Source organism: Schistocerca gregaria, chromosome 7 (genome assembly GCF_023897955.1).
Source record: "Schistocerca gregaria isolate iqSchGreg1 chromosome 7, iqSchGreg1.2, whole genome shotgun sequence".
In the NCBI taxonomy this organism is placed as follows: Eukaryota; Metazoa; Arthropoda; class Insecta; order Orthoptera; family Acrididae; genus Schistocerca; species Schistocerca gregaria.
In genome coordinates, this window is record NC_064926.1 from 215,604,725 (window position 1) to 215,630,091 (window position 25,367).

The 25,367-nt window shown below is 40.3% G+C and overlaps 1 protein-coding gene across 1 annotated transcript in view; it reads right to left on the reverse strand.

Annotated features, from left to right (window-relative positions):
- Positions 1-25,367, reverse strand: part of LOC126281321 (leucine--tRNA ligase, cytoplasmic) — a 142,542-nt gene that overhangs the window by 58,091 nt on the left and 59,084 nt on the right. Inside the window, exons 5-6 of the mRNA XM_049980169.1 lie at positions 9,753-9,997; positions 7,136-7,361 (exon numbers count right to left, since the gene is read on the reverse strand). Of these exons, the coding sequence (XP_049836126.1) occupies positions 7,136-7,361; positions 9,753-9,997 (471 nt within the window). The remainder of the gene's footprint in view (positions 1-7,135; positions 7,362-9,752; positions 9,998-25,367) is intronic.

The following is a 25,367-nucleotide window of genomic DNA, read 5'->3' on the forward strand; positions in this document are numbered from 1 at the left end:
CCGCTCGGAAACTTTGAATTGTTTACAAGGAATTTAAATTGCTTACTACGCTACCTGTCCGACAGCAGCAAACAGTTAATAGTCTGTGGTGATTTCAATGTAGATTTTCGAAATGAGTTTGATATGCAAAATGACCAGGAAACCTTATTTTGATCCTTTACTTTAATCTCAGTAAACTCCCCCTCCCATGAATAATGACAAGAGGATTCTAATTGACATTGTTTTCTTTGATGAAGGCTTAAAGCAAGAAAATAACTTTACACCCAGTAACAAACGCTCTCTGTGGCCATGACGCACAGTTAGTTAGGATATATAGTATGGTGTCTTCACAGTACTGATACTCCTCAGTGGACAAATGATTTTAAGGGTAGTTTCAAGAGGTTACCTGGAACAAAATTTTCTATGAACCAAAAGCTGTCATGAAATTCAACCTGTTCCATGATAAGTTCGTACCATTATTTGAAAATAGCTTTCCGTCTAAGCTAATCAGAAAGGACACTAAATAGTTACATAAAAAACCATCACTCATTGGGGAGTTAAAAGTATCTTGTGAAAGGCAAATGGAAGTGTATCGTTGGAAAGAACCAGTAGATCCTGCAGTAGTTGCACACTACAAAAACTATCCAAAATTATTTATAAAAGTTGTTAAAAAATCAAGGAATAAGCACATTATGTCAGAAATCTGTAATTCCAACAAAAGACTTCAGGCTACATGGAATATAGCAAAATGAGACAAGACAACCAGTCAGAGAACAGGATAACATAACTTCTGAATTAAATGGAAGGGTTACTAATGATGAGCCACAGGTAACAAATGTGTATAGTAATCAACAGTTCAAGAGAAAAATCAAAGCAGTTATGTTACAAAGGCAACTCTTGTAAAATTTAGTCATATGAATGAATCACCAACTTCTCCTCTGAAATTAAGAAAATTAAATAAAGTCTGCAGGTGAGTGTTGAAGTGATCATTATAGCAAAAGTCTACTAATTCCAATATTGCTGACCCCTGTTTTGATCACAACCGAAGTAGATTCTTCCTACATGTCGGTCATGGGCCTGAAAATGGCACAGTAAAATTCTGAAACTGGTTGCCAAATAAAATAAGGTTGGAAATCTGGCGGCTGAAAGGTGTTTAATTTGACATCCTCTATCGAACAGCAGAGTCCAGCAACCATCTCTAAAAAGATGGACATACAGAGAATTAAATATTCTGTCAAAAATAAAAGCTTATCTAGACCTGTCAACGTTTCCATCAGAGTAATAAAGATTTGTCCCCTATACAAAAATTCATAAATATGTAATGCATCACTAACTCAGGGCACTTTTCCAGAGAGACTGAAATATGCCATTGTTGAACATCTCCACAAGAAAGATGATAGGAGAAATGTCAACTACTGACCTGTGACTACTGACATCATTTACCAAATACTCTGAGAAGATAATGTATTGTAAAGTAGTATCCCACCTGAGCAACAATAATATCCTCAGTAAATCACAGACTGTATTTCAGATGACTACTCCACTGAAAACTCCATTTACATGTTCAATCACCAATTTTTACAAGCATCAAATAACAAGAAGTAATGTCTACTGGTTTTTTCTGCGACCTATGTACAGAAATTTGACTCTGTGAATCACAAATTCTCTTGGATAAATTGTGGTTTTGTGGAACTGATGGTATAGCCAACCAACAGATGTCATATCTAATCACAAGAGTGAAGAAAGTTGTTCTTAGTAAGTCAAACAATGAGATCAGGGGAGATGATTCTGACTGCGCAGAAATCGCATAGGGGGTTCCCTAAGGTTCAGTCTTAGACTGAATTTTCTACATGATAACTTCGTGTGAAGTCCGACTTAAAATGATCACAAACTACTTGTGTCTCATTGTACATTTTATGTCCTTCACTAAGATAATGTTCCACAACCACAGATTTTTCTGGATGAAATAAAAGTGTGTGAGATACCGCTCCACAAAGCAATACAAGACTGTACAAATCGTTTGTCCAATATAGGCTTTCCTACAATGGCAGGGAATTTTGTAGACATATTAGGATGCAAGTGTTTATTGTAAGCTCAGGCATACGAACCAGTATCTTCATGCATCAAGTTGTCGTCCATATACCAACGCAAAAGGGTCCTCCATACATCGGTAAAAAGACCTTATGCCACCTCAGATGCAGATAGTTTGACACAAGAACTGGGTCATCTAAAGGCAGTGTTCAAGCAGAATATGTATACCGACAATCAGATCTTTTGTGCTTTACAGATTACACCTTCGCAGGAACCAACAGAAGATACAATGGCATTTCTATCTTTCGTGTGTAACATACCTTTAAAAATAAGAAGAGTTTTATTGAGATTTGATATTAAAAGTGTATTCCACCTCCCAGCTAAGACTAGAACACTGTTTGGCTTAGCAAAGGATGATTTTGACTTGAGGAAAATATCCTGACACTGCAGGAAAGCCTATATTGGACAAATGATTCATTTGGTCCAGGATCGACGCGTGGAGCACCATCGCAACACACCTTTGTTTCAGCCCGAGAAAACTGCATTTGTGGAAACACTGTCTTACTGAAGGACATAAAATGTTGTACAATGAGACACACATGGTTGCCCTGCATCATGTTATTAGGACTGTATTGTGAAAGAAGCTATTGAAATCCACCTGTCTGATAACATTATAAACAGAGATAAGACATATTCTTTAAGTAAGAGTTGGAGCTCTGTTTTGTTTGACATTAAAAAACAATGGTCTTTGTTTCGGTCATCACAAGGTGTTGATTTATGATGTTATGGTAGACTAGTGCCCAGTTACTACAATTCTGATTTCTTCTCCGGCAGGCTGAACAACTGAGTGCTCTTTATCAGGTGTGTGCAGGTACTACCTGACAGTACACTTGTCCCTTTGGTAGAAGATTTGACCTGAATTCACACAACAGAAATTCCCTGAGCTGCTAGGGAGATAAATATCAATCCAAGCAAAACCCTCTGTGCCTGAGTCAGCCTAATGTAACTGGAGGGCAACAGGTGTCCCACAGATTATCTTCTAGAGACTGTTTTACCTCAACAGCCATTCACCTTGTCAACACACAGCACACCTTGAGGTTGAGGTGCCTTCTTTGCAGTCCAGGCAGTGAAGCCAAGGCCTCCATTCTTTGAAACACACAACATTCCACGACCACATCTAATAATGGCCCCTGAAGTATGCCCACAGTTCACAGTTGAAGAGGTCTGGTGGTGCCAGCCAGTCCCCAGCTTGGGAAATCTGGGATCACCATGAAAATACCCAATCACTGTTGATGGAGACCCCTAGGAGAAAGACAGTTCTCCTTCCCTAAGTTGTGGAATACTCTTCGTCGGACAGTCCTGCTTAGTCTTGTCCGGTCAGCCTGCCAGTAGTATCATTGAATTAGCAACCTCCCCACCCCTTCTGATTCTAAAGGTGTCTACGATAAGGCAGTGTCCTCCGGCAACATATATTGAGTAATATTCTGATATAACTCAACTTAATTCCTTAAAGTCTTCGCTGCTCAAAGTGGTGCTCAACATATTTGCTTAAGGAGTTGGGCATTTTGACTACTGCTTCACAGTATGTTTACTCATGAAGTTTGTTGTAAATAATCCACTGAAGTACAAAAGGAACAATGACGTACATAATTTCAATGCCAGAAGGAAAAATTAGTCGTTATTCTGCATTAAGGTTTCCTTTAGCACAAAAATATGGAGTACAACACAGCAACTAAAAATTGTAGTAACTGACCCAGTGATATAAAATGACTGACAGATAAAAAAGTGAACACTGTCCAAACAGGCCTTGGAGGACCAACACTACAGACCAGCTGCTGTGTCATCCTCAGCCCACATGTGTCACTGAATGTGGATATGGAGGGGCATGTGGTCAGCACACAGCTCTCCTGGCTGTTCTCTGTTTGTGACCAGTGTCACTGCTTCTCAATCAAGCAGCTACTCAACTGGCCTCACAAGGGCTGGATGTACCTCACTCGGCAGACGTGGACGGTGACCCATCCAAGTGCTAACCAAGCCTGACAGTACTTATCTTTAGTGATATGACAGGACTGGTATTATCACTGCAGCAAGACCACTGGAATGTCTGACAGACTGACAAGTGAAACAAACCGGAATGGTTTCACCTTGGCAATTTCTCCTATTCTGCAGAAGAATTTCTATTGTTGTAATGTGTAAATGGTGGTGGTTATGCATTACTAACTCACATCTGTACATTAACATAAATAAATAACAATAAGAGAAAAAAGCTTTTAAATGTTCAGTGTGTAGCCATATTCACAAATTAATTCGTAATGTGAATGTAAAGTGACTTTCTACATCATTATGATTTATCGTGTAAATGATCTATGGAACATAAAACTAGCTAATGAACTAACATATCTGGTGATATCATATGGCCACCACTCTGAGAAAGTGTGATATACCTCACAGTAGACCTTCTGCCCTGGTGTCACTCACTCCAAATAGAGGCTCTCACTACAGGCTATTCCTATATGGTGTGGAAACCATTTCCTGCCACCCATATTTTGTGATTTCAAATTGTGCAAAATTCATTGGAGACCATACAGATAACAAGTTAGAATGGTGTCAACACACAAACTAATAGAGAAGTTCAGTTTGGTATGTCTTGCACTTAGAAGCATCTTTCATTGTGTTGAACGAAAGACAAGAATGTTGGCTTATGTTGCATATTTTCATTGTTTTTGTATTGTGGGATTAACCTACAACAAATAAAGTAGATATTCAATAGGAGCAAGCTGTAAGAATATTGTGTACAGTAAGTAAGGTATGTCTTCCAGAACCTTTTAAAGGATCTTTGATTTCTCAAGCTAACTTCCCAACAATGCCTTATGCTGATAAGGCATTAAAACTAATTTTAAAGTAAACTTGCCTCCTTGTCTAGGGTTCAGAATAGAATTATGTATGCTCACGATAAGACATACAAAAAGCTGCCACCTAACATGGAACAAGAAATGGAAATCCCAACCAATTAAAAAAATATCTTATCTGCCCCTCTTTTTACACATATTTAGATTCAAGGATTGAAAAGTTCTGTAAGCTACAGGGCAAGTAGCAGTGTTTGTTGGCTGGCTGGTTGATTTGGGGGAGGGGACGAAACAGCGAGGTCATTGGTCCCATCAGATTAGGGAAGGATTGGTAAGGAAGTTGGCTGTGCCCTTTAACTGGAACCATCCCGGTATTTGCCTGAAACAATTTAAGGAAATCACAGAAAACCAAAATCAGGATGGTCAGACACAGTTTGAACTATCATCTTCTCAAATACGAGTCCAGTGTACTAATCACTGCGCCACCTCACTCAGTCAGTGTTAGTTGTAAATCTACAACTTTATTGAAATGTAGTAATGCACTGTAAAAACAACACAGCACGTACAGTATTTCAAAAATACCAATGTAATCAAGCAAATGGTAAGCTAATAATGGCTTATAAACAGAAACTCTTTAGTTTAAATGACAAGGCAGCAACTTTTTACAAAGTATTGCTTGTATTTTAATTTAATTGATTAAATTTACATGGTGTAAGCATGAATGTAATGAAAGAGTATAATGACAGTTTACTACTAATACAGAAGTTTCTATAATTTCCCTACCTCCTTTTAATATATAACTTGAACTATATCACAACTTTGAAGGTTCCCTTTCTTGATGGGGTATGCCAAACATGATGACTGAATGAATGAATGGAAGTAAAAAAGGAAGAAAACAAAAACTGTTTTATTCACAGAAGTTAAGAGAGATTTATTTGCATGTTCAACTAACAGTTATGACCTTAAAAGATATGCCACTTCCGAAGAAGCCACAGATATTTAATCCCAGGCAGAATATTCAGTTTGTAATAATGAACGTCCTGTATCATACTCAAGCAATGTTGATTGCAACTTGAACGTAAAGTTTTATTTTATTTATCCCTCCATAGGCAATGTAGGTTGTATGGATGTTGTCAAAACATAAATGCATAAAACACAGAGACACAGATACATAAACACACACAATTACACACATAAATAGATACATACATGTCCTGTCTTGCTGATTAAACCATTGGACATTGGATTTGACTGTTCTATTGAATATATTGTAAAATGCCTCTTAATTGCAATAATTAATCATTAGCACAATTGTCGACAAAATTTATACCTCATTTTAAATAATAAATATAATTTTTTTATACTCCTGAAGGCATGTATTTAACTTTTGTCTTTGATTTCTTGTGGTACTTTTTTTTTTCCTTCTTCTAAATTGAGATATACGTTGTGGCTGGACGTGTTCCATGTTCGTGTAGAGACCTGTTCTTTGGGTACTGATCAACATCTTTTTTAATGTGTTTGCAAAATGTACTCACATGGAACAGTCAAGATTGCCATAGATATAAACAACTCGGTGCAGTGAGTTCTCTTTCTGCTTTTTGTCATAATTCCCACATCCCTTTTCTGTAGCTTTAAGATTGTTTGTCTGTTCCGCTCATTTGTTCCCCACAACATTATCCCATAACTCGTCACAGAATGAATACAGTATATGCAAAATATGTTGTTCTGGTGCAAGAGCTACTATACACAGAATTTATTATTCTCTCTGCAAAGCATGCTGAAGCTATTCGTTTCCCGATGGCGATAACAGCAACACACTCAGTACATTTTAGTTGTGCGTCAACATGCATCCCTTGAAATTTTGCGTGCAATACACATTCTATGAGGTCATCTTTCACCTTTAAAGAGTTATTTTTGTGTTTTCTGCTTATGTGGAAACTTATACTACTTTTTTGTAAAGTTAATTTCTTGTTGTCTGCCTATCTGCAATGAAGATTAGGATCAAGGTGAGGGATAGAGCTTGTGAGGTACTCCATGCAAACGTGTATTTTCAGTGGCAAACTATCTATCTTCCTACTTAAGCAATTAAAAATTGGGGAAGACTGCTTAAAACTTTTCATTTTTTCACAACAGTAAGTTTAAAAACATGAATGAATCTGAATTCCTGATTAGATGGTCCCAACAATGCATTTTAAATACACACACTCACTCATTTTCAAGTCTTTTTTAAAATAAATGATTAAGTTCATTTAAACTTTAGTAATTTTCTTTGCACTTACCTGACCAGTAAGCTCTGCAAGAATATCTACACGCTCACTTTGTGCCGTAAGACCTTGATAAGACATATTTCTTGCTGCTCTGGCAGTGCAAATGAATACTTCCTCTTTTGCAGCAGCAAAAGCTATGTACCGCATATCAGGTTTCATCCAACAGTTTGTCTGCGCATACATTGTTTCTGGACGAAGAGTAGCAGCAACAAGAAAAACTGGTCGTCCAGTCAAGGATCTTGTAAACATAACCAAAGAATATATATAGAACATTTCTTATAAATAATTATGTATGCAAGTTTTAAAATTACTCCTATTAAATGCAATAAGAATAAGCATGGAACACAAAAGTAGAGAGGATTGTGATGTGTTTGATAGATAGTATTTTCCAGTGAACATGTTCACTGAAATCAATTGCAAGTTCCTATTCTATTTATATCTGGATATAATAGTTGCTTTACAGAAAAGAAACCAAGCCTACCAAATTCTAACAGCTGGAAAGTGAATTTATCAATCACATGCTTCGAATACACTAGGAGAGCTCCTTATTTTTATTTTATGCCTTTTCAGAGAAACCCACACGTAGAACTATCCTTATAATTAATAGCCTCTCTCCTCTGATTTAAAAGGCCCATTCTATGATCTGACTCTTGACCAGAGGACCTATTCTCCAAAAGAAAATTTCTGGTGGGTGAATTTGGGGGAGGGGGGGGGGGGGGGTTGAAGCTAATAGCAAAAATAGGTTTACTTTCCAAAATGTACTGTTTCCTAAAGTTTTTAATTGACAGCCTGAAGGTTTGAGGTGAGAGAGGGAGAAGGCAGTGGAGTATGCAGGCAGCACTATACTTTGAGCTTTGTACAGAGAACCTACAGAGATTAAAACTGACACACATCAGAGAAATTCTTGCACTATAAATACCATGTCACAGAGCATATTTATTTACTAACAGCTATATTTCTCTAAAAATATGACTGATTCAAATCCTAAACTGTCATTAATATAAAATATCCTACCCATATGACTGGCTACATGGTACTGAAATGCAATTAGTTTTACATCAAACGACACACTAAGTTGCTAATATAATTTTGTTCTAGACTGTAACTGAAAGCCCAATCTCTTTTTCACTATCATGCACCATCCTGTACTCACTTTGAATTCTGTACCGATAGCTGCTGGAGAATTCCTCTATCTATAAATCTTCATTCTGATAACTTCTCTAGTAACATGGAGAAAAGGCTTTACTCAATTTTCCTCACAAATACTCCCCAACCTGCTGCTTTTCAGAGTTCACTAAATGTGTCATTTATGACAGACACTTTTAATTTCGATTTCTTACTGAAAATTTTAACTACAACCTTGATTTCCCACCCTCCCTTCTCTTCATTTTCTGGCATTTTTCACAGTGAATATTCTTGTTTTCTGAATTAATACATGTTATTTGTTCTCTGCAAATTTATTTTTGTTCTGTCATATTATCTCCCTCCACCCCCCCCCCTTCCTCCCCTGCTATTATATTACTTCTATCACTTAAATTATGCATTCAAAACAGGAGCACACAAATAATTGTCAAATGTCAAAGTGAGTTGAAGTACTTCTCTATTTGTTTACAACAGAACAGGAAGGAAAGTACAACCCCACCATGACACTGAAAATTAATTAGGATGCCCCAATGGAGCTTGGCTTTTACAATTTTAAGGTTAATTTTTGTTTACATTAAGTATATCTTTTTCAAGATCTACCGATATAGGAAATTTTTGCCAAACATTTTTGGAAACAGTGATCAATAGAGTATTATAGGATCAGTTGACTCCATAGCAACTGAGGAGAGCTCCGCCTACCATCCACCAAGGAGGCCATGGGTCTGAAGATGGTTATATAAATATAACCGAAACCGGTCACCTATGTTATTGAGAGATAAGTGTTGTGATCAAGACTGAACTTTAGTTAAAATACAATATAGGAAAGTAGGAATGGCTACTTAGATTTACAAAAACAGTGTGTGATATAGTACAATGTATGTACAGCTTTCAACACCTGGAAAAACAGCTATTTAACTATTCAAGACATTGTGCATAATAACTAAATTATCATCTCAGCTGGACATCTGATAGAGCATTGCTATGTATTATAAGTACATCAAAAACCAATCAATGGCAAATAAATTGCTTTCTTGTATATTATCTTTGCTTCCAGTCTCCCCCCCCCCCCCCCCTCCCACCTGCTTCTAAAAGGATGTTATGCCAGTTGTAGCATTACATGGTTAATAACAGTGGGGCAATACTATGTCTGTAGCAATTATTATATAATTTATACAAAAAAATGGCAATTATAGAATGGCCCCCTCTACCTTGTCCTTGCCCGCTGCAAAAATTTCTGTAATACTCTAATTGTTTGCTATGTCAGCACAAGATAGGAACCTTAATTAACACCACAAAAAATTTGCTTTTTCATTCTTATAAACAGCTTGTACTTTTTCTGATTTGTGTAAAGGAAGACTGTATCAGTGTGGTAAAGTAGTTTGAGTGTAGGGTCATTAGCATCAAGTGTTATACACAAAATTAAATTTAATGTTCCAAGAAAGACACCAATTCGAACAATAATTCATGACATAAGTTTATTACTTACTTCAGCTTCTCAGGGTATGGCTCCTGAAGCTTCATCTTAACCACAGTATATTCCATTGGACCAACCCCTTCTCCAGTGCTCCTGTCATGATCCATGCAAGGTTGCCGATCAAATGGAGAGTAGATTGTGTAACGCTTTCCAAACTTTACTTTATCAAGAGCATGAAGCCGTAGAAACTGCCATCGTACAAACTGGTCATAAAATGGGTTGGCATCTGTTGTGATAAATGAGCGTCGCCAATCAACCTGTAAATCACAAAGAGAATATCTGCTTACAAAAAGTAGATGAACATACATCTACTGGCAGCAGCGTGGTGGCCACATATAAAAGACTGACCTTATATAATGAATTGTACTTTCAGAGAGAGACTAGGCATATTGTGGTAGTGGTGGTGGTCGAGGTGGAGGAGGTAAGGGAGAAGAGGGGTGAGGAGATGAATTTCTCTGACAGTTGTATGCTGCATCTGTATCTTGGGCAGTGCCGTTTCTTTTCAAGTTTATTAGTGTAGAGAGCTGCATTAAACCAGTCTTCAGACTGAAGACGATGACTACAATATACTTTAATTGTCCTCTACACGACAGGAACTGAGGAACTTTGTTTTTTCATGAATGTAGGCAAATGATAAAGACTATATCTTAGTAAATATAAGCAGTAAGTTTAGTGAAAAAAATTATCCTGGTCTTCTCGTATAAACTACTTGGGAAACAATCTAAACAGACTTGCGTTTGCAGTGACAAAATTCTCCTACACAAGTAATAGGGACACTAGGAAAATTGTTCACCACAGCTATTTCGAGTCTCTTGTACAATATAGAATAATCTTTCATGGAAATGCAAATACTATAAATACGTGCAATATTAAGCCTAGATATTTATGCAGACCTTTATTCAGGGATCTAAAAATTTTAACTATTCCATGTATATATATTTCTGAATTGTTAATCTGTACCAACCCAAAATTAATTATGGAAAACAATTTCCAAAATATGTATGATACATGAAACAAAAATAATTTCATGTTACAATTTCACAGACTAAAACTCAACTCTGACTCCTCAATACAAGGTTACTAAACTTCATAATAAATTAAAAGTGAAAAAAACATTGTAAGGAACTAGGTTTACTGAAGATAAAAATTACATGCCATCCTACATCCTAGTGTTGGTATTCACTCATGGAATTTTTAAATGGTGATGAAGTTTTCTTTTTTAGAGTAATGAAATAACTTTGTACTAATTTTTGAAAATAAAGATTACCTTTAGATTTCTTTTGCTGCATTTTATGTATCTCAGTTACATTATCTATAATGATGAGTCTCCTATACTTTAAATTAATTATTTGTGTATGTACATAATGAGACAATAAAATTTTGACTCTGATACATGTAGGTGCTGAGCAAATATTTCATTATGTTGTCCAAGTTTATCAGGGAGAGTAAAAATATTGATTAGTGTTCAAGTAATTTAAGAATCTTCAAGCTCGTTGTATGATAAATGGCATACCCGTGACCGCATCTTAGATCCTATTTTAGGCCCATCATTGACGCTGCATGTCCATGAATCCATCTACACCGCCTGACAAAGGGTGAAGCAGCCAGATGAGATTGTCAGATATCTGAGTGTGATACCATATGGCCACGTGATGATTTAAGCCTCACACACTTTCCAGCACTGTAATTCAGTTTGTGTTAGTTCTGATTATTTCATGTGTAGTCCTGGAAATAACCGGTGCCCAAAAGCTAAAATGTTTAGCAGCCTTTTTGTTGAGCTCGTCTGCAACTCAACATCTTTATATGGTGATTAGCAGTTTGCCATTTCCATAATATTGTCATTATTCCATCCTGAATTTTCCATTGTCTAGTAAATTAGTTTTGTAATCTTTATTGGGGACTAAAAAACTTGTGGCAAAACTGGCCCAATTCAATTGGATAGCATGGCTCCCAAAGACGTGAGATTTTTTAACTAGTGACAACAGCAGCTTAATCAGCATCATGATTTGGTGAAACATTTCACTAGCTTGGCTCACCCTGAAGCCGCAACCTCTGCAGACTATTTCAACTTTCCAGCTGTTTAACAATACACAGGACGACTTGAAAGTTTACCAGAAGTGAAACACACAAAATTTTTGTTTCTTCATGCCGAAATTGGCCCTGCAGTCAGGGCACTCAGTGTTAACACTTTCGGACAACTCTGCATTACTGACAGAACATTTTTTTTGTAGTTTATTAGAACTTTTGCAACACTGTATGTCAGACTCAGGAAGTTACACTTAATGGATCACAAATCTTCAAAGGCTGAGTGGGAAGTGTAAATTTACATGTTCTTGTGGCCTACTACACACAGAAATTTTAATCAGAGATGTAATTCATATTTCCCCTGATAGAGACAGACTGTGGCAGTCAGATCAATTGATAGCAGAGGATTTGTGACTGGCTTCTGCTTTTGTAATTTCCCAAGCTGTCCAGCAAACATTTTCACTGACTTTGAAGTGTCTACTATTGTCCTGGCAATGACCAACAAAATGCTTCACAATTTCCTTCCAATCTTACTATGGTAAAAATGTCTTATTCAATGGTGGCTCGTCAGCCCCGTTCTACTCCACCTCATGTGGATGAGGGATGTCACACAAGATGTTTTCTGTTTTTGCCTACTTATTCTGATTTGTTTGACTTTACAGCCACATTGAAACTGCCTTCATTATGATGCTGAATCCCAACAGTGTTTTCATAAAGAACACAGTGGAAGTATGCAGAGTCGGATAGCTGTCTAGCCGCTGTGTTTCTATCATCCAGTTCAATAACATTACGAGAAGTCATGTTCAGTGGTTCCGCAAATAGTAGTGTTACACACATAAATCAGGAATGTAACTTACATTCTTATTTGATGCAGGTACACATATCACTATGATCAATCAACCAAAATACTTTAGTTTTCACACTCTGCCTCTGAACACTTTCAATCCAAATTTTGAGCTTATGGGTATCATGAGGTTCATTATTATGCTAAATGCTCTCTGGAAGTATAAACAAGTGGTCAGGACACTGCCTTTTCTTGCGGGTACCGATCAATCTCCAGAAATTATTTTTGGACTTGATGGTTATTTGGCTTTGGTTTTCCAGCCTGCAGTGCCTTGTGAAGAAACTAACTTTGTGATACCAATCTGCACCATTATTTGAACCTGGTCTACAGATATCCTTGTATTTTCAGGCATACATTATTTAAAATCTTCTGCAGTGATGTGTTTATAAAGTAACAGATTCTGATGATCTTCAGAATGAAGTGAAATAGGAATTAGATAGGTTGGAACAACAGCAAGTGGTTTTGTCTATATGCTTCAGTCAATGGTCTCTCCCTCAGTGGTCATAAATAAGCCTGGTGACACCCTAAGCACATATGGTTACTTTAAAATTATTGTAAATGCCCAAGCAAAAATATATTCATATCCTGTACCTCAGCACAATGAACTCTCTTTCCACATTAACTGGTGGCTTTTTTTTTTTTTTTTTTTTTTCCTTTCAAGCACTGAACTGGTGAAGTCTTATTTCTGGCTTCTGCTGGCTGAAGAGTCACAGAACATCTTTGTATTAAATACACCTTTAAGTCTTTACTAGTATAATAGGCTGCTGTTTGGGGTGGCAAGTGCACCTGCAATTTTCCAATGGCTTTTAGAACAGTTGGTAGCAGGTGTTCCCAAATGTAACTGCAATTTTTCTAAAGGTTTACTGTTGCAACTTTGTCACCTACCTAGGATCATCCACAGTACGGAAGGGTTAGAGCTCACAGGACTACATCAAAACAATCAAAAACATGCCAGTTTCCAAATCTGTCAGCAGGTGTTTCAAACCTTGAAAACCTGCTCATAAGTCACCACTGCTTTGGCAACAGATGCATCTCCACATAGCATCAGGACCATTCTTTCCCTTATAGTTCTAAATAGCTGGTTGCATGTTTCCAAAATCCTAAACAAACTTCAAGAACATTTTTTGGAAACAGAAGAGGAATTGCTGGCCATCACTTCTGGAGTGAATCAGTTCCACATTTTCCTTCATGGAAGTAAGTTTCATATAGTTTCCAGTGACAAGCCTCTGCAGTCTATGATAGGCCCAAGGCAAAACTGCCAGAAAGAACATTGTACTCATTGTTTCAAGTATTTCATACATTATTGAGTTTCCCATCAACATTCCATGACAGATGCCCTCTTCAGACTCTCTATAACTCCAGGCTTTAAACTTGATATGAAACTGTTTTCAGACTCCCAGGCTGAACAGCCTTTGGAGAACTTCTCAGTAACTTCTAGGAATGATGCACTAGTTTCCAGCAGGATCCTCTACTAAAGTGTGTTTTTCTGTGCACCTCCGTACGACAGATGGCCAAATTGCCACCGGCTCCAAATTTGCTAAGGTGTTCTGATCATGAAGCAGGAGGCCAATTGTCAGGCACTGGTGTCTGTGGTTCTGTAGCTATGGTCCTGTGGCTCCTCCATTAATCTCACTGGGAGAGCAACGTGAAACAGTTTACTTGCAGTTATGTTTATTGATTGCAAACAGACAATGACATCACACAAGTAGTGTGCAGTTGTTTGACCCATCAGGCACAGCAGCAGTCTTATTTCTCTTTGGCACATTCCACTCAGCCATGGGAACACCAGCATGTGTAATTTAGTCAGACCATTCTTTGGAACTACATACCTCATCCATGTTTATTCTTTTTTCTATTTTCCGTATGTCATCAGGTTGCAGCAAACAACAATGACAGCTTCTGCTGTTACTGCTGCTAATGAGCCACAGTGTACAGTGGTTGCCCTTTCGTGATTCTTTTTATGCCTGTGATGGCATTGGACAAATCATGACTCTTGTGTTCAATCCTGCCTAAAACAGTTTGGCAGAACATTCTGTCCACAGCTTTAAGACCCAAATGTCAAAGGCTACTGAAGGCAGCCACATCATAATCATATCTCAATACTTTCATAGCTCCTTGCAAAGCAATGTCCACTAATGGCTGCAGTCTGGTAAAGCTGCTGCATGGACATCCCTATGGGCTGCTGCTGGGTCTATTACTACCACCGCCTGCTCCACTTGACGAAGCAACAACTTTTTGTTCAGGCGCTCCAGTGTCAGTGCGTACCAATGAGCTGACCCCCTGGTTGGGTCTGGGGAATCCTGGCCAGTTGTCCCCACCATCTGAGGTGCTACTGCAGGAGTGGCCCTGCCTCTGCCTCTGCCTCTGCACCGTGACCTATAGCAACCTGCCAAGGACAACAGGCATTCGGTCCTTCCATCACCTATGTGTGATCTTTTTTCCTTGGCAGTGAAGTCGACAGTGCTTCTGACACTTCAACCTGAGCAGCCAAAACCTCCTGATTCACTTCCTCTTTAGGGTCAGAACATCAATGTCCTGGAGGTACCAACTGAGACCTCATCTGGCACAAGCACCCCTCATTACACACCACTCGACACTGGTGTAATATTCTACAATATTTATTATTTTACTTACCAGTTTCTAGCTGTTACGACTTCATCGGATAAGAAATTTAGTGTGTCTGGCTGTGAAATATTCGTGGACTCAAAGATTTTAAGCTAGTGAACCTATAGAGTATCTCAGTTGGTTTCCAAAGTTGCCAACTATTATTGTTTGATTTAGGATTAAACAAGAGGAATTACTTCAGTAAAAGTGGGATGTAAAAGTATTTAGCATAGATTATATATGTGACAGATTCATTAAAAAACTACATCACAAATTACCACAACTGTGCTGAGAAGTTTCGGTTACCTTGTCAAAAAAGGTAACTATAGTTGTTTCAATTGCCCATTTAGCCTTACTCGTAATATTTTACCTGTTTGCAACACTGGCTTTGTTAAAGATAAGCTTATTTTGTTCAGTCAATCCTTTGAAACAAGCCACCAAGTTTACAATATATTATTAAATTCATCTTTCTCCTCAAAACAATTGCTGTAATTCGTCATGTAGATCATTATTAAATGTGTCCCATATTTTATCTTAGCTAAATAGCTGTACCTCTCAATTTAGTCATAAATCAAATATTAACACTTGTTACATTTCAGAACCAACTGTGGCATCCTAGTTTAAAAACTTGGGTCACACAAAAATTGCACTACCACACATTCATGATGGGGTAACGGCCAAAAAACACTTCATAAAATAATAAATATTGTAAAATATTACACTAGTGTCTTGTATTTTTTCAATGTTCACATAACACATCTGCTGGGATTCCCTCTACGCATTCATTTTTCTGTATGAGAAGATCATCTTTTCTGTTAATGACACTCCTGATGTGTTAATGGAAGATGCTAAATGCAGTTTCATTAGTATCCATGCCTTTGTCCAAGCTGTACATTTTGTTTTGCTGGCAGCTGTTTCAACTGTAACATCATTTGGTGGCTCTGTCTTTTGGACTACTTTAGCCTCTGAAGGTATGCACTGGAAATAAGGTGACTGGGAATGGATACTGTTTTGAAAATACATGATGCTTTTGGCAATTAGCTGTGCAAGTGGCACTTACAAGAAGCACTCAGATGCAGTTCTTGCCAAATATAATGCAACCAAATGAGTAGCAATGTATCAGTCCCATCTATGAGTGAATGTCCCTTCCTGAGCAATTTCACAAACGATGTATTAACTTGTTACAAGGAACACTTACAAAAAATCTAATTATCTGGTGAGTTCTGTACTAGTTCTGATATTCCCCTCCCATGACTACTACCCCGAACTAAGACTTTCTTGGTCGTCTTAAAACTTTCATTACTAGACTTAGATCTCATCCTTCATCCTGAAATATCTGACTGCCTCTGCTGAACTTCATGGGTTGTCTGAATGCTTTTGTCAGCCTCATAGGCATGAAAGCCACAGAGACAGCTAGACTGAAGCTATCAGACGTTCTTCTCCTCCTGGATCTTCTTGAGGATTTAGAAGGCTTGATTGTAATCCAATTTTCTGGTCTAACCCTAAATGATGCTTGTAAAAGTACTAACTCTATGATGTAACATGTCAATTCTGTGGAGTAACATGTTTCACTTCTAACCACTTAGGGTAACAAAAGAGGTTCATAAACCTGGAAATGGGTAGAAATCATTAAGTGTGGAATATCTCACTGTGGTCGCTCTGGTTTGCCGTATGTGCAAGATTTGTTGCAAAAGGCATCAGTTCAGAACACTGACAAGGCGCGACAGTTAGTGAGCATCTCCACTTGCTATGGAGGCCCACTTATGCTTTGGTGTCACTGCTTGGCAGTGTCTCAGAAGCCATGAGGCAAAAGGTGCATGTGATAATGTCAATACTAGAGCATTTCGAGATTATAGGTAGAAGTGGTTATTCTCTAATGTCAAATGAGTACAGCAGTACTGCAAGTTACTAGCAATCTGTATCACTTGCAATTATAAGTGAAATTGTACAGTGGAAACATTGTGATTATACGAGGTGTGATTGGGAAGTTTTAAGAATGGGCTTGTAATTGTACATTGGTAGTACTTACATGTTACTGTGATGCATCTCCTTCAAAATAGTCCCCTTCTGACTGAACACACCAACTCCAACAATGTTTCCACTTTTGGAAACATTCCTGGAAATTTTTTCCTTTAGCATGTTAAGGACCCTCTCTGTATTTACCTGGATGTCTTCAATCGAGTCAAATCGCTTCCCTTTCAGTGAAAATTTCAGTTTAGGAAACATGAAGACGTCCGCAGGGGCCAAATCAGGGGAATGTGGTGGTTGTCAAAGCACAAGAATTTTGAATTTGGTCAAAAATTCAATGATGGAGAAGGCACAATGGGCCGGAGCATTGTCATGGTGTAGCACCCAACTCCTGTCTTTCCACAATGCAGGCCTTTACTTCCACACCTTTTCGCGTTAACGTTCAAAGACACATTGTAGTATTCCTGGCTAATTGTCTGTCCTCCAGGGGTAAATTCATGATGCACAATATTGGTAGAATGGAAAAAAAATCACCAACATTGTCTTCACCTTCGACCGACTTTGCCGTCCTTTTTTCGGTAGTGGTGATCGTGGAGTCTTCCACTGCGAAGACTGCACTTTAGTTTCAGGATCATATCCATATACCCACGATTCATCACTTGTAATTACCCTATTTAACAAATGTGGCTCATTTTTAGTCCGATTAAACAGTTATTGGCACACTTCTAGTTGGTATTGTTTCTGTTCACTTGACAACACTTTTGGAATGAATTTTGCGGACACTCAATGCATGTTAGATCTTCAGTTAAAATTGACTGAACTGCAAAGAAACTTAAATTAAGTTCATCATTAATCTGCTTGATTTTAAGTCTATGATCAGAGCGCACTAAGTCACAAACTTTAACAACAGTTTCATTTGTTTTTGAGGTGGAAGGATGGCCACACCATGGTTCATCTTCAAATGATTGGTTGGTTGGTTGTTTGGGGGAAGAGACCAAATAGCTAGGTTATCGGTCTCATAGGATTAGAGAAGGATGTGGAAGGAAGTCGGCCTTCAAAGGAACCATCCTGGTATTTGCCTGGAGTGATTTAGGGAAATCACAGAAAACCTAAATCAGGATGGCCGGACACGGGATTGAAGGATTGAACAGTCACCCTTCCGAATGTGAGTCCAGTGTGCTAACCACTGCGCCACCTCAATCGATTTCAAATGATTCACTGCAATGTTTAAATCTGTTGAACCAAACAAAAACATGTGACTGGCTCATACAATTATCTCCAAAAGCTGTTTTTAACCATTTGTAAGTCTCAGAAGCTGATTTAACTAATTAATGGAAAATCTCGTATAAAGATGTGAAACAATTACTAAAAAAGAGATAGAGGGGCTGGCCAGTACTTACCTCAGCTCAGTACAGCCGATAGAAACACAAAAAACAACCGAAAATTTAAGCTCCTAGCTTTCGGAATAAATGTTCCTTCATCAGGGAGGAGAGAGGGGAAAGAAAGGGAAGAAGGGAAAGTGGATTTAGTTACTCACAACCCAGGTTATGAAGCAACAGGGAAAGGAAAACAGGGAAGGTAGCAAGGATGGAGGCATGGTTGTCAGAGGGAAGCCAAAGATATTCTACTGCAGGTACTGTGCCAGCTTCAAACCAAAGAGGATGCATACAGAAGTAAAGAGGTGTATAGTATAAAGATGTAGGATGGAAAGATGCATGAATGGCTAAAGAGGAAAGGGAAAGAGGAGAAGACTGAAAAGTAAATGGGAGTGAGGTTGTTTAACGTAGGTTTAGTCCAGGGGGATGGCGGGATGAAAGGATGTGCTGGAGTGCAAGTTCCCATCTCCGCAGTTCAGAGGGACTGGTGTTGGGTGGGAGAAGCCAAATGGCACATACAGTGTAGCAGGTTCCTAGGTCCCTAGAATTATGCTGGAGGGCATGCTCCGCTACTGGGTATTGGACATCTCCTAGGCGGACAGTTCGTCTGTGTCCGTTCATGCGCTCAGCCAGTTTAGTTGTTGTCATACCGATGTAAAAGGCTGTGCAGTGCAGGCATGTCAGCTGATAAATGACATGTGTAGTCTCACACGTGGCCCTGCCTTGAATTGTGTATATTTTCCTAGTAGCGGGGCTGGAGTAGGTGGTTGTGGGGGGATGCATGGGGCAGGTTTTGCAGCGGGGTCGGTTACAGGGGTAGGAACCGCTGGGTAGAGAAGGTAGTCTGGGAATATTGCAGGGTTTAACAAGGATGTTACGGAGGTTAGGGGGACGACGAAAGGCAACTCTGGGTGGTGTGGGGAGAATTTTGTCAAGGGATGATCTCATTTCAGGGGTTGACTTGAGAAAGTCATATCCCTGGCGGAGTAATTTATTGATGTATTCGAGGCCAGGATAATATTGGGTGACAAGGGGGATGCTTCTGTGTGGTCTGAGGGTAGGAATATTGTTGTTGGACGGGGAGGAATGTATTGCTCGGGAGATCTGTTTGTGGACAAGGTCTGCAGGATAGTTGTGGGAGAGGAAAGCACTGGTCAGGTTATTGGTGTAATTGTTGAGGGATTCGTCACTGGAGCAGATACGTTTGCCACGAATACCTAGGCTGTAGGGAAGGGAGCGTTTGATGTGGAATGGATGGCAGCTATCAAAGTGAAGGTACTGTTGTTTGTTGGTGGGATTGATATGGACAGAGGTGTGGATGTGAGCTTCAACAAGATGAAGGTCAACATCCAGGAAGGTGGCTTTGGTTTTGGAGAAGGACCAGGTGAAATTCAGATTCGAAAAGGGGTTGAGGTTATGGAGAAAATTAAGGAGTGTTTCTTCACCATGAGTCCAGACCACAAAGATGTCATCTATAAACCTATACCAGGCCAGGGGAAGCAGCTGTTGAGTCTTCAGGAAAGCCTCCTCCATGCGGCCCATGAAGAGGTTGGCATAGGATGGAGCCATGCTGGTTCCCATGGCAGTTCCCCTGATTTGTTTGTAGGTCTGGCCTTCAGAAGTGAAGTAATTATGGGTGAGGATGAAGTTGGTAAGAGTGATAAGGAACGAGGTTTTTGGAAGATCTTCGGGTGGGCGTTGGGAGAGGTAGTGCTCAAGGGCAGAGAGACATGGGTGTGTGGGATGTTTGTGTAAAGGGATGTAGCATCTATGGTGACAAGAAAGGTTTCAGGTGGGAGAGGAGTGGGAATGGATTTGAGGCGTTCTAGGAAGTGGTTTGTGTCCTTGATGTAGGATGGGAGTCTGCAGGTGATAGGTTGGAGGTGTTGGTCTACCAGAGCTGAGATACGTTCTGTTGGGGCTTTGAAGCCTGCTACAATGGGACGGCCAGGCCACGTGTGAGACTACACATGTCATTTATCAGCTGACATGCCTGCACTGCACAGCCTTTTACATCGGTATGACAACAACTAAACTGGCTGAGCGCATGAACGGACACAGACGAACTGTCCGCCTAGGAGATGTCCAATACCCAGTAGCGGAGCATGCCCTCCAACATAATTCTAGGGACCTAGGAACCTGCTACACTGTATGTGCCATTTGGCTTCTCCCACCCAACACCAGTCCCTCTGAACTGCGGAGATGGGAACTTGCACTCCAGCACATCCTTTCATCCCGCCATCCCCCTGGACTAAACCTACGTTAAACAACCTCACTCCCATTTACTTTTCAGTCTTCTCCTCTTTCCCTTTCCTCTTTAGCCATTCATGCATCTTTCCATCCTACATCTTTATACTATACACCTCTTTACTTCTGTATGCATCCTCTTTGGTTTGAAGCTGGCACAGTACCTGCAGTAGAATATCTTTGGCTTCCCTCTGACAACCATGCCTCCATCCTTGCTACCTTCCCTGTTTTCCTTTCCCTGTTGCTTCATAACCTGGGTTGTGAGTAACTAAATCCACTTTCCCTTCTTCCCTTTCTTTCCCCTCTCTCCTCCCTGATGAAGGAACATTTATTCCGAAAGCTAGGAGCTTAAATTTTCGGTTGTTTTTTGTGTTTCTATCGGCTGTACTGAGCTGTGGTAAGTACTGGCCAGCCCCTTTATCTCTTTGTTAGTAATTGTTTCACATCTTTATATGAGATTTTCCATTAATTAGTTAGATCACCTATATGGTCCACATTCTTCATTGTTTTGTCCCTTTTGTTAGCTATCACTTACATCTGTCATCTAAACACTTTCTCTTCTTCAGTGTTTTATATATATATATATATATATTTTCGTCACCAACTGTGCTAGTTTCATTTGCCTCCTATTGTCTTGTTCGGTTTATAGTCCACTTCTCTTTTTCTATTTATTGATTTATTTATTTAACATTCCATTATCTAACATTCCATAGTTTTAACGTTCGTTATTCGCTGTTTTCCAGCCAACAATCACTGCCAACAATCTCTTCCACACCTATCAGTATCATCCAATTCCGTCGATTTCGTGTTGCTGGTGATATTTTTGTGCCATTGCCTATCTTTCTCTGCCACAGGAAACATTTTTTGGAACATTTCTGCACCACCCGCGAACCTTTTTGCGGCACACGCGATCTTCTTTGCGGCACGCGCGATCTTTTTTGCGGCACGCGCGATCTTTTTTGCGTCACGCGCGATCTTTTTTGCGTCACGCGCGATCTTTTTTGCGTCACGCGCGATCTTTTTTGCGTCACGCGCGATCTTTTTTTCGCTACTCGCTATCTCTGTTTTTGAGCAGCGTGTGTTCTTTTTCCCCTGATCTGGACACACTTGCTTGGTCTGGTCAACTTTTTCCGTATTTTTCTTATTCGGTGGTCTTTCTTTGGTATTTAACGTTACCAACACAATTTCTTTCTTTCTCGCCTTTCCTTCCGTGTTTTATTCCTTCTTATGATTACTATTCTAACTTTAGTTATTTAATTTCCCTACCCACCAGTTACCCACTATGTACCCTAATCCTATACCACATTATTTACATTCATTCCGGAAACATGCATTTACCGTAGCCAAACTGCAATCCCACATACTTTTCCTCCATTCCTGCTTAACCTTTGGAATTACCCCTAAAGGACTTACCTTAAAAGTTCCCATCTCTGGATGCAATTCCTCCTTCCACCAATCTCTCCTGGACTTCCAGAACCTTCAATCCTTAGCCCTTACCCAACTTGTCCTGAACCTCTACACTACTTCATGTAACCACCACTCTCAACAGCTCATATCTCTCTTCAAAGTCCTCCACCTCTCAAACCCTTGCTTGGAGAACACACTCAGGAACATCATCCTAGAAGCCAGCCGCAAACTTGAGTCCCATGCCACACACCACCTGAAAAAACTATCCACAGTGCTAGTGCAACACCTAAGAAGTGGGGTCCCTCTCCCTATCCCTCACAAACACCAACCACAACAGAACCGTCAACAAACCCCCCTCATAGCCAACAAACCTAGCCTAGCCACCCTACTCAATCTCCCCATCCCAGCACATACCCCACACAGACCAAATCTCAACTATAACCACAGTCAAATGCCACATATCACCAACTCCAATTCAGTTCTAAACCTCTCATCCAGATCCCTCTCTCCTCAAGAGACATCTGTTCTATCAAAAGGCTTAACCTTTAGCCCCACACCTAAATTCAACCACACTGCCCTGGTTAAAGATCTCCTCTCTTTCACCCGGAACCTCAACTGGAAATATCACTTCACCACCCAAACACAGCCCCCAAATACTAGACCCAGTGTTGAACCTTGTTTAGAACAGTTCCGACCGCCTTCTCAAAGGGATCCTCCTCCCCTCCCCCAAAACCATCCCTTGCAGACGTTTCAGGAATTCCTCACATCCAGTGTTGCCTCCCAGTACTTCTTGAAGAACATTCCGACAACCCCCAACATCACCCCAGCTGAATCCCGTGCCATTAAGCAGCTGAAAACAGACCGCTCTATTGTAATCCTTCCGGCGGATAAAGGCTCCACAACTGTGGTACTTGACCGTGTGGAGTATGTGGCAGAAGGACTGCGTCAACTCTCCGACACCTCAACCTACAAAGCTGTTACCCAGGATCCCATTCCCTCCATTCAGACTGAGCTGCAGAAAATCCTAAAAATCCAAGGTCCCTCACAAGGCCTCACAATGGCTTCCATAGACTTACTCACTCCACCTGAGCCACGTACCCCTACCTTCTACCTATTACCCAAAATCCACAAAGAGAACCATCCTGGCCGTCCCATTGTAGCAGGCTTCAAAGCCCCAACAGAACGTATCTCAGCTCTGGTAGACCAACACCTCCAACCTATCACCTGCAGACTCCCATCCTACATCAAGGACACAAACCACTTCCTAGAACGCCTCAAATCCATTCCCACTCCTCTCCCACCTGAAACCTTTCTTGTCACCATAGATGCTACATCCCTTTACACAAACATCCCACACACCCATGGTCTCTCTGCCCTTGAGCACTACCTCTCCCAACGCCCACCCGAAGATCTTCCAAAAACCTCGTTCCTTATCACACTTACCAACTTCATCCTCACCCATAATTACTTCACTTTTGAAGGCCAGACCTACAAACAAATCAGGGGAACTGCCATGGGAACCAGCATGGCTCCATCCTATGCCAACCTCTTCATGGGCCGCATGGAGGAGGCTTTCCTGAAGACTCAACAGCTGCTTCCCCTGGCCTGGTATAGGTTTATAGATGACATCTTTGTGGTCTGGACTCATGGTGAAGAAACACTCCTTAATTTTCTCCATAACCTCAACCCCTTTTCGAATCTGAATTTCACCTGGTCCTTCTCCAAAACCAAAGCCACCTTCCTGGATGTTGACCTTCATCTTGTTGAAGCTCACATCCACACCTCTGTCCATATCAAACCCACCAACAAACAACAGTACCTTCACTTTGATAGCTGCCATCCATTCCACATCAAACGCTCCCTTCCCTACAGCCTAGGTATTCGTGGCAAACGTATCTTCTCCAGTGACGAATCCCTCAACAATTACACCAATAACCTGATCAGTGCTTACCTCTCCCGCAACTATCCTGCAGACCTTGTCCACAAACAGATCTCCCGAGCAATACATTCCTCCCCGTCCAACAACAATATTCCTACCCTCAGACCACACAGAAGCATCCCCCTTGTCACCCAATATTATCCTGGCCTCGAATACATCAATAAATTACTCCGCCAGGGATATGACTTTCTCAAGTCAACCCCTGAAATGAGATCATCCCTTGACAAAATTCTCCCCACACCACCCAGAGTTGCCTTTCGTCGTCCCCCTAACCTCCGTAACATCCTTGTTAAACCCTGCAATATTCCCAGACTACCTTCTCTACCCAGCGGTTCCTACCCCTGTAACCGACCCCGCTGCAAAACCTGCCCCATGCATCCCCCCACAACCACCTACTCCAGCCCCGCTACTAGGAAAATATACACAATTCAAGGCAGGGCCACGTGTGAGACTACACATGTCATTTATCAGCTGACATGCCTGCACTGCACAGCCTTTTACATCGGTATGACAACAACTAAACTGGCTGAGCGCATGAACGGACACAGACGAACTGTCCGCCTAGGAGATGTCCAATACCCAGTAGCGGAGCATGCCCTCCAGCATAATTCTAGGGACCTAGGAACCTGCTACACTGTATGTGCCATTTGGCTTCTCCCACCCAACACCAGTCCCTCTGAACTGCGGAGATGGGAACTTGCACTCCAGCACATCCTTTCATCCCGCCATCCCCCTGGACTAAACCTACGTTAAACAACCTCACTCCCATTTACTTTTCAGTCTTCTCCTCTTTCCCTTTCCTCTTTAGCCATTCATGCATCTTTCCATCCTACATCTTTATACTATACACCTCTTTACTTCTGTATGCATCCTCTTTGGTTTGAAGCTGGCACAGTACCTGCAGTAGAATATCTTTGGCTTCCCTCTGACAACCATGCCTCCATCCTTGCTACCTTCCCTGTTTTCCTTTCCCTGTTGCTTCATAACCTGGGTTGTGAGTAACTAAATCCACTTTCCCTTCTTCCCTTTCTTTCCCCTCTCTCCTCCCTGATGAAGGAACATTTATTCCGAAAGCTAGGAGCTTAAATTTTCGGTTGTTTTTTGTGTTTCTATTGGCTGTACTGAGCTGAGGTAAGTACTGGCCAGCCCCTCTATCTCTTTGTTAGTAATTGTTTCAGAAGCTGATTTCCTGGTTTTAAAAGAAAATTTCACACAAA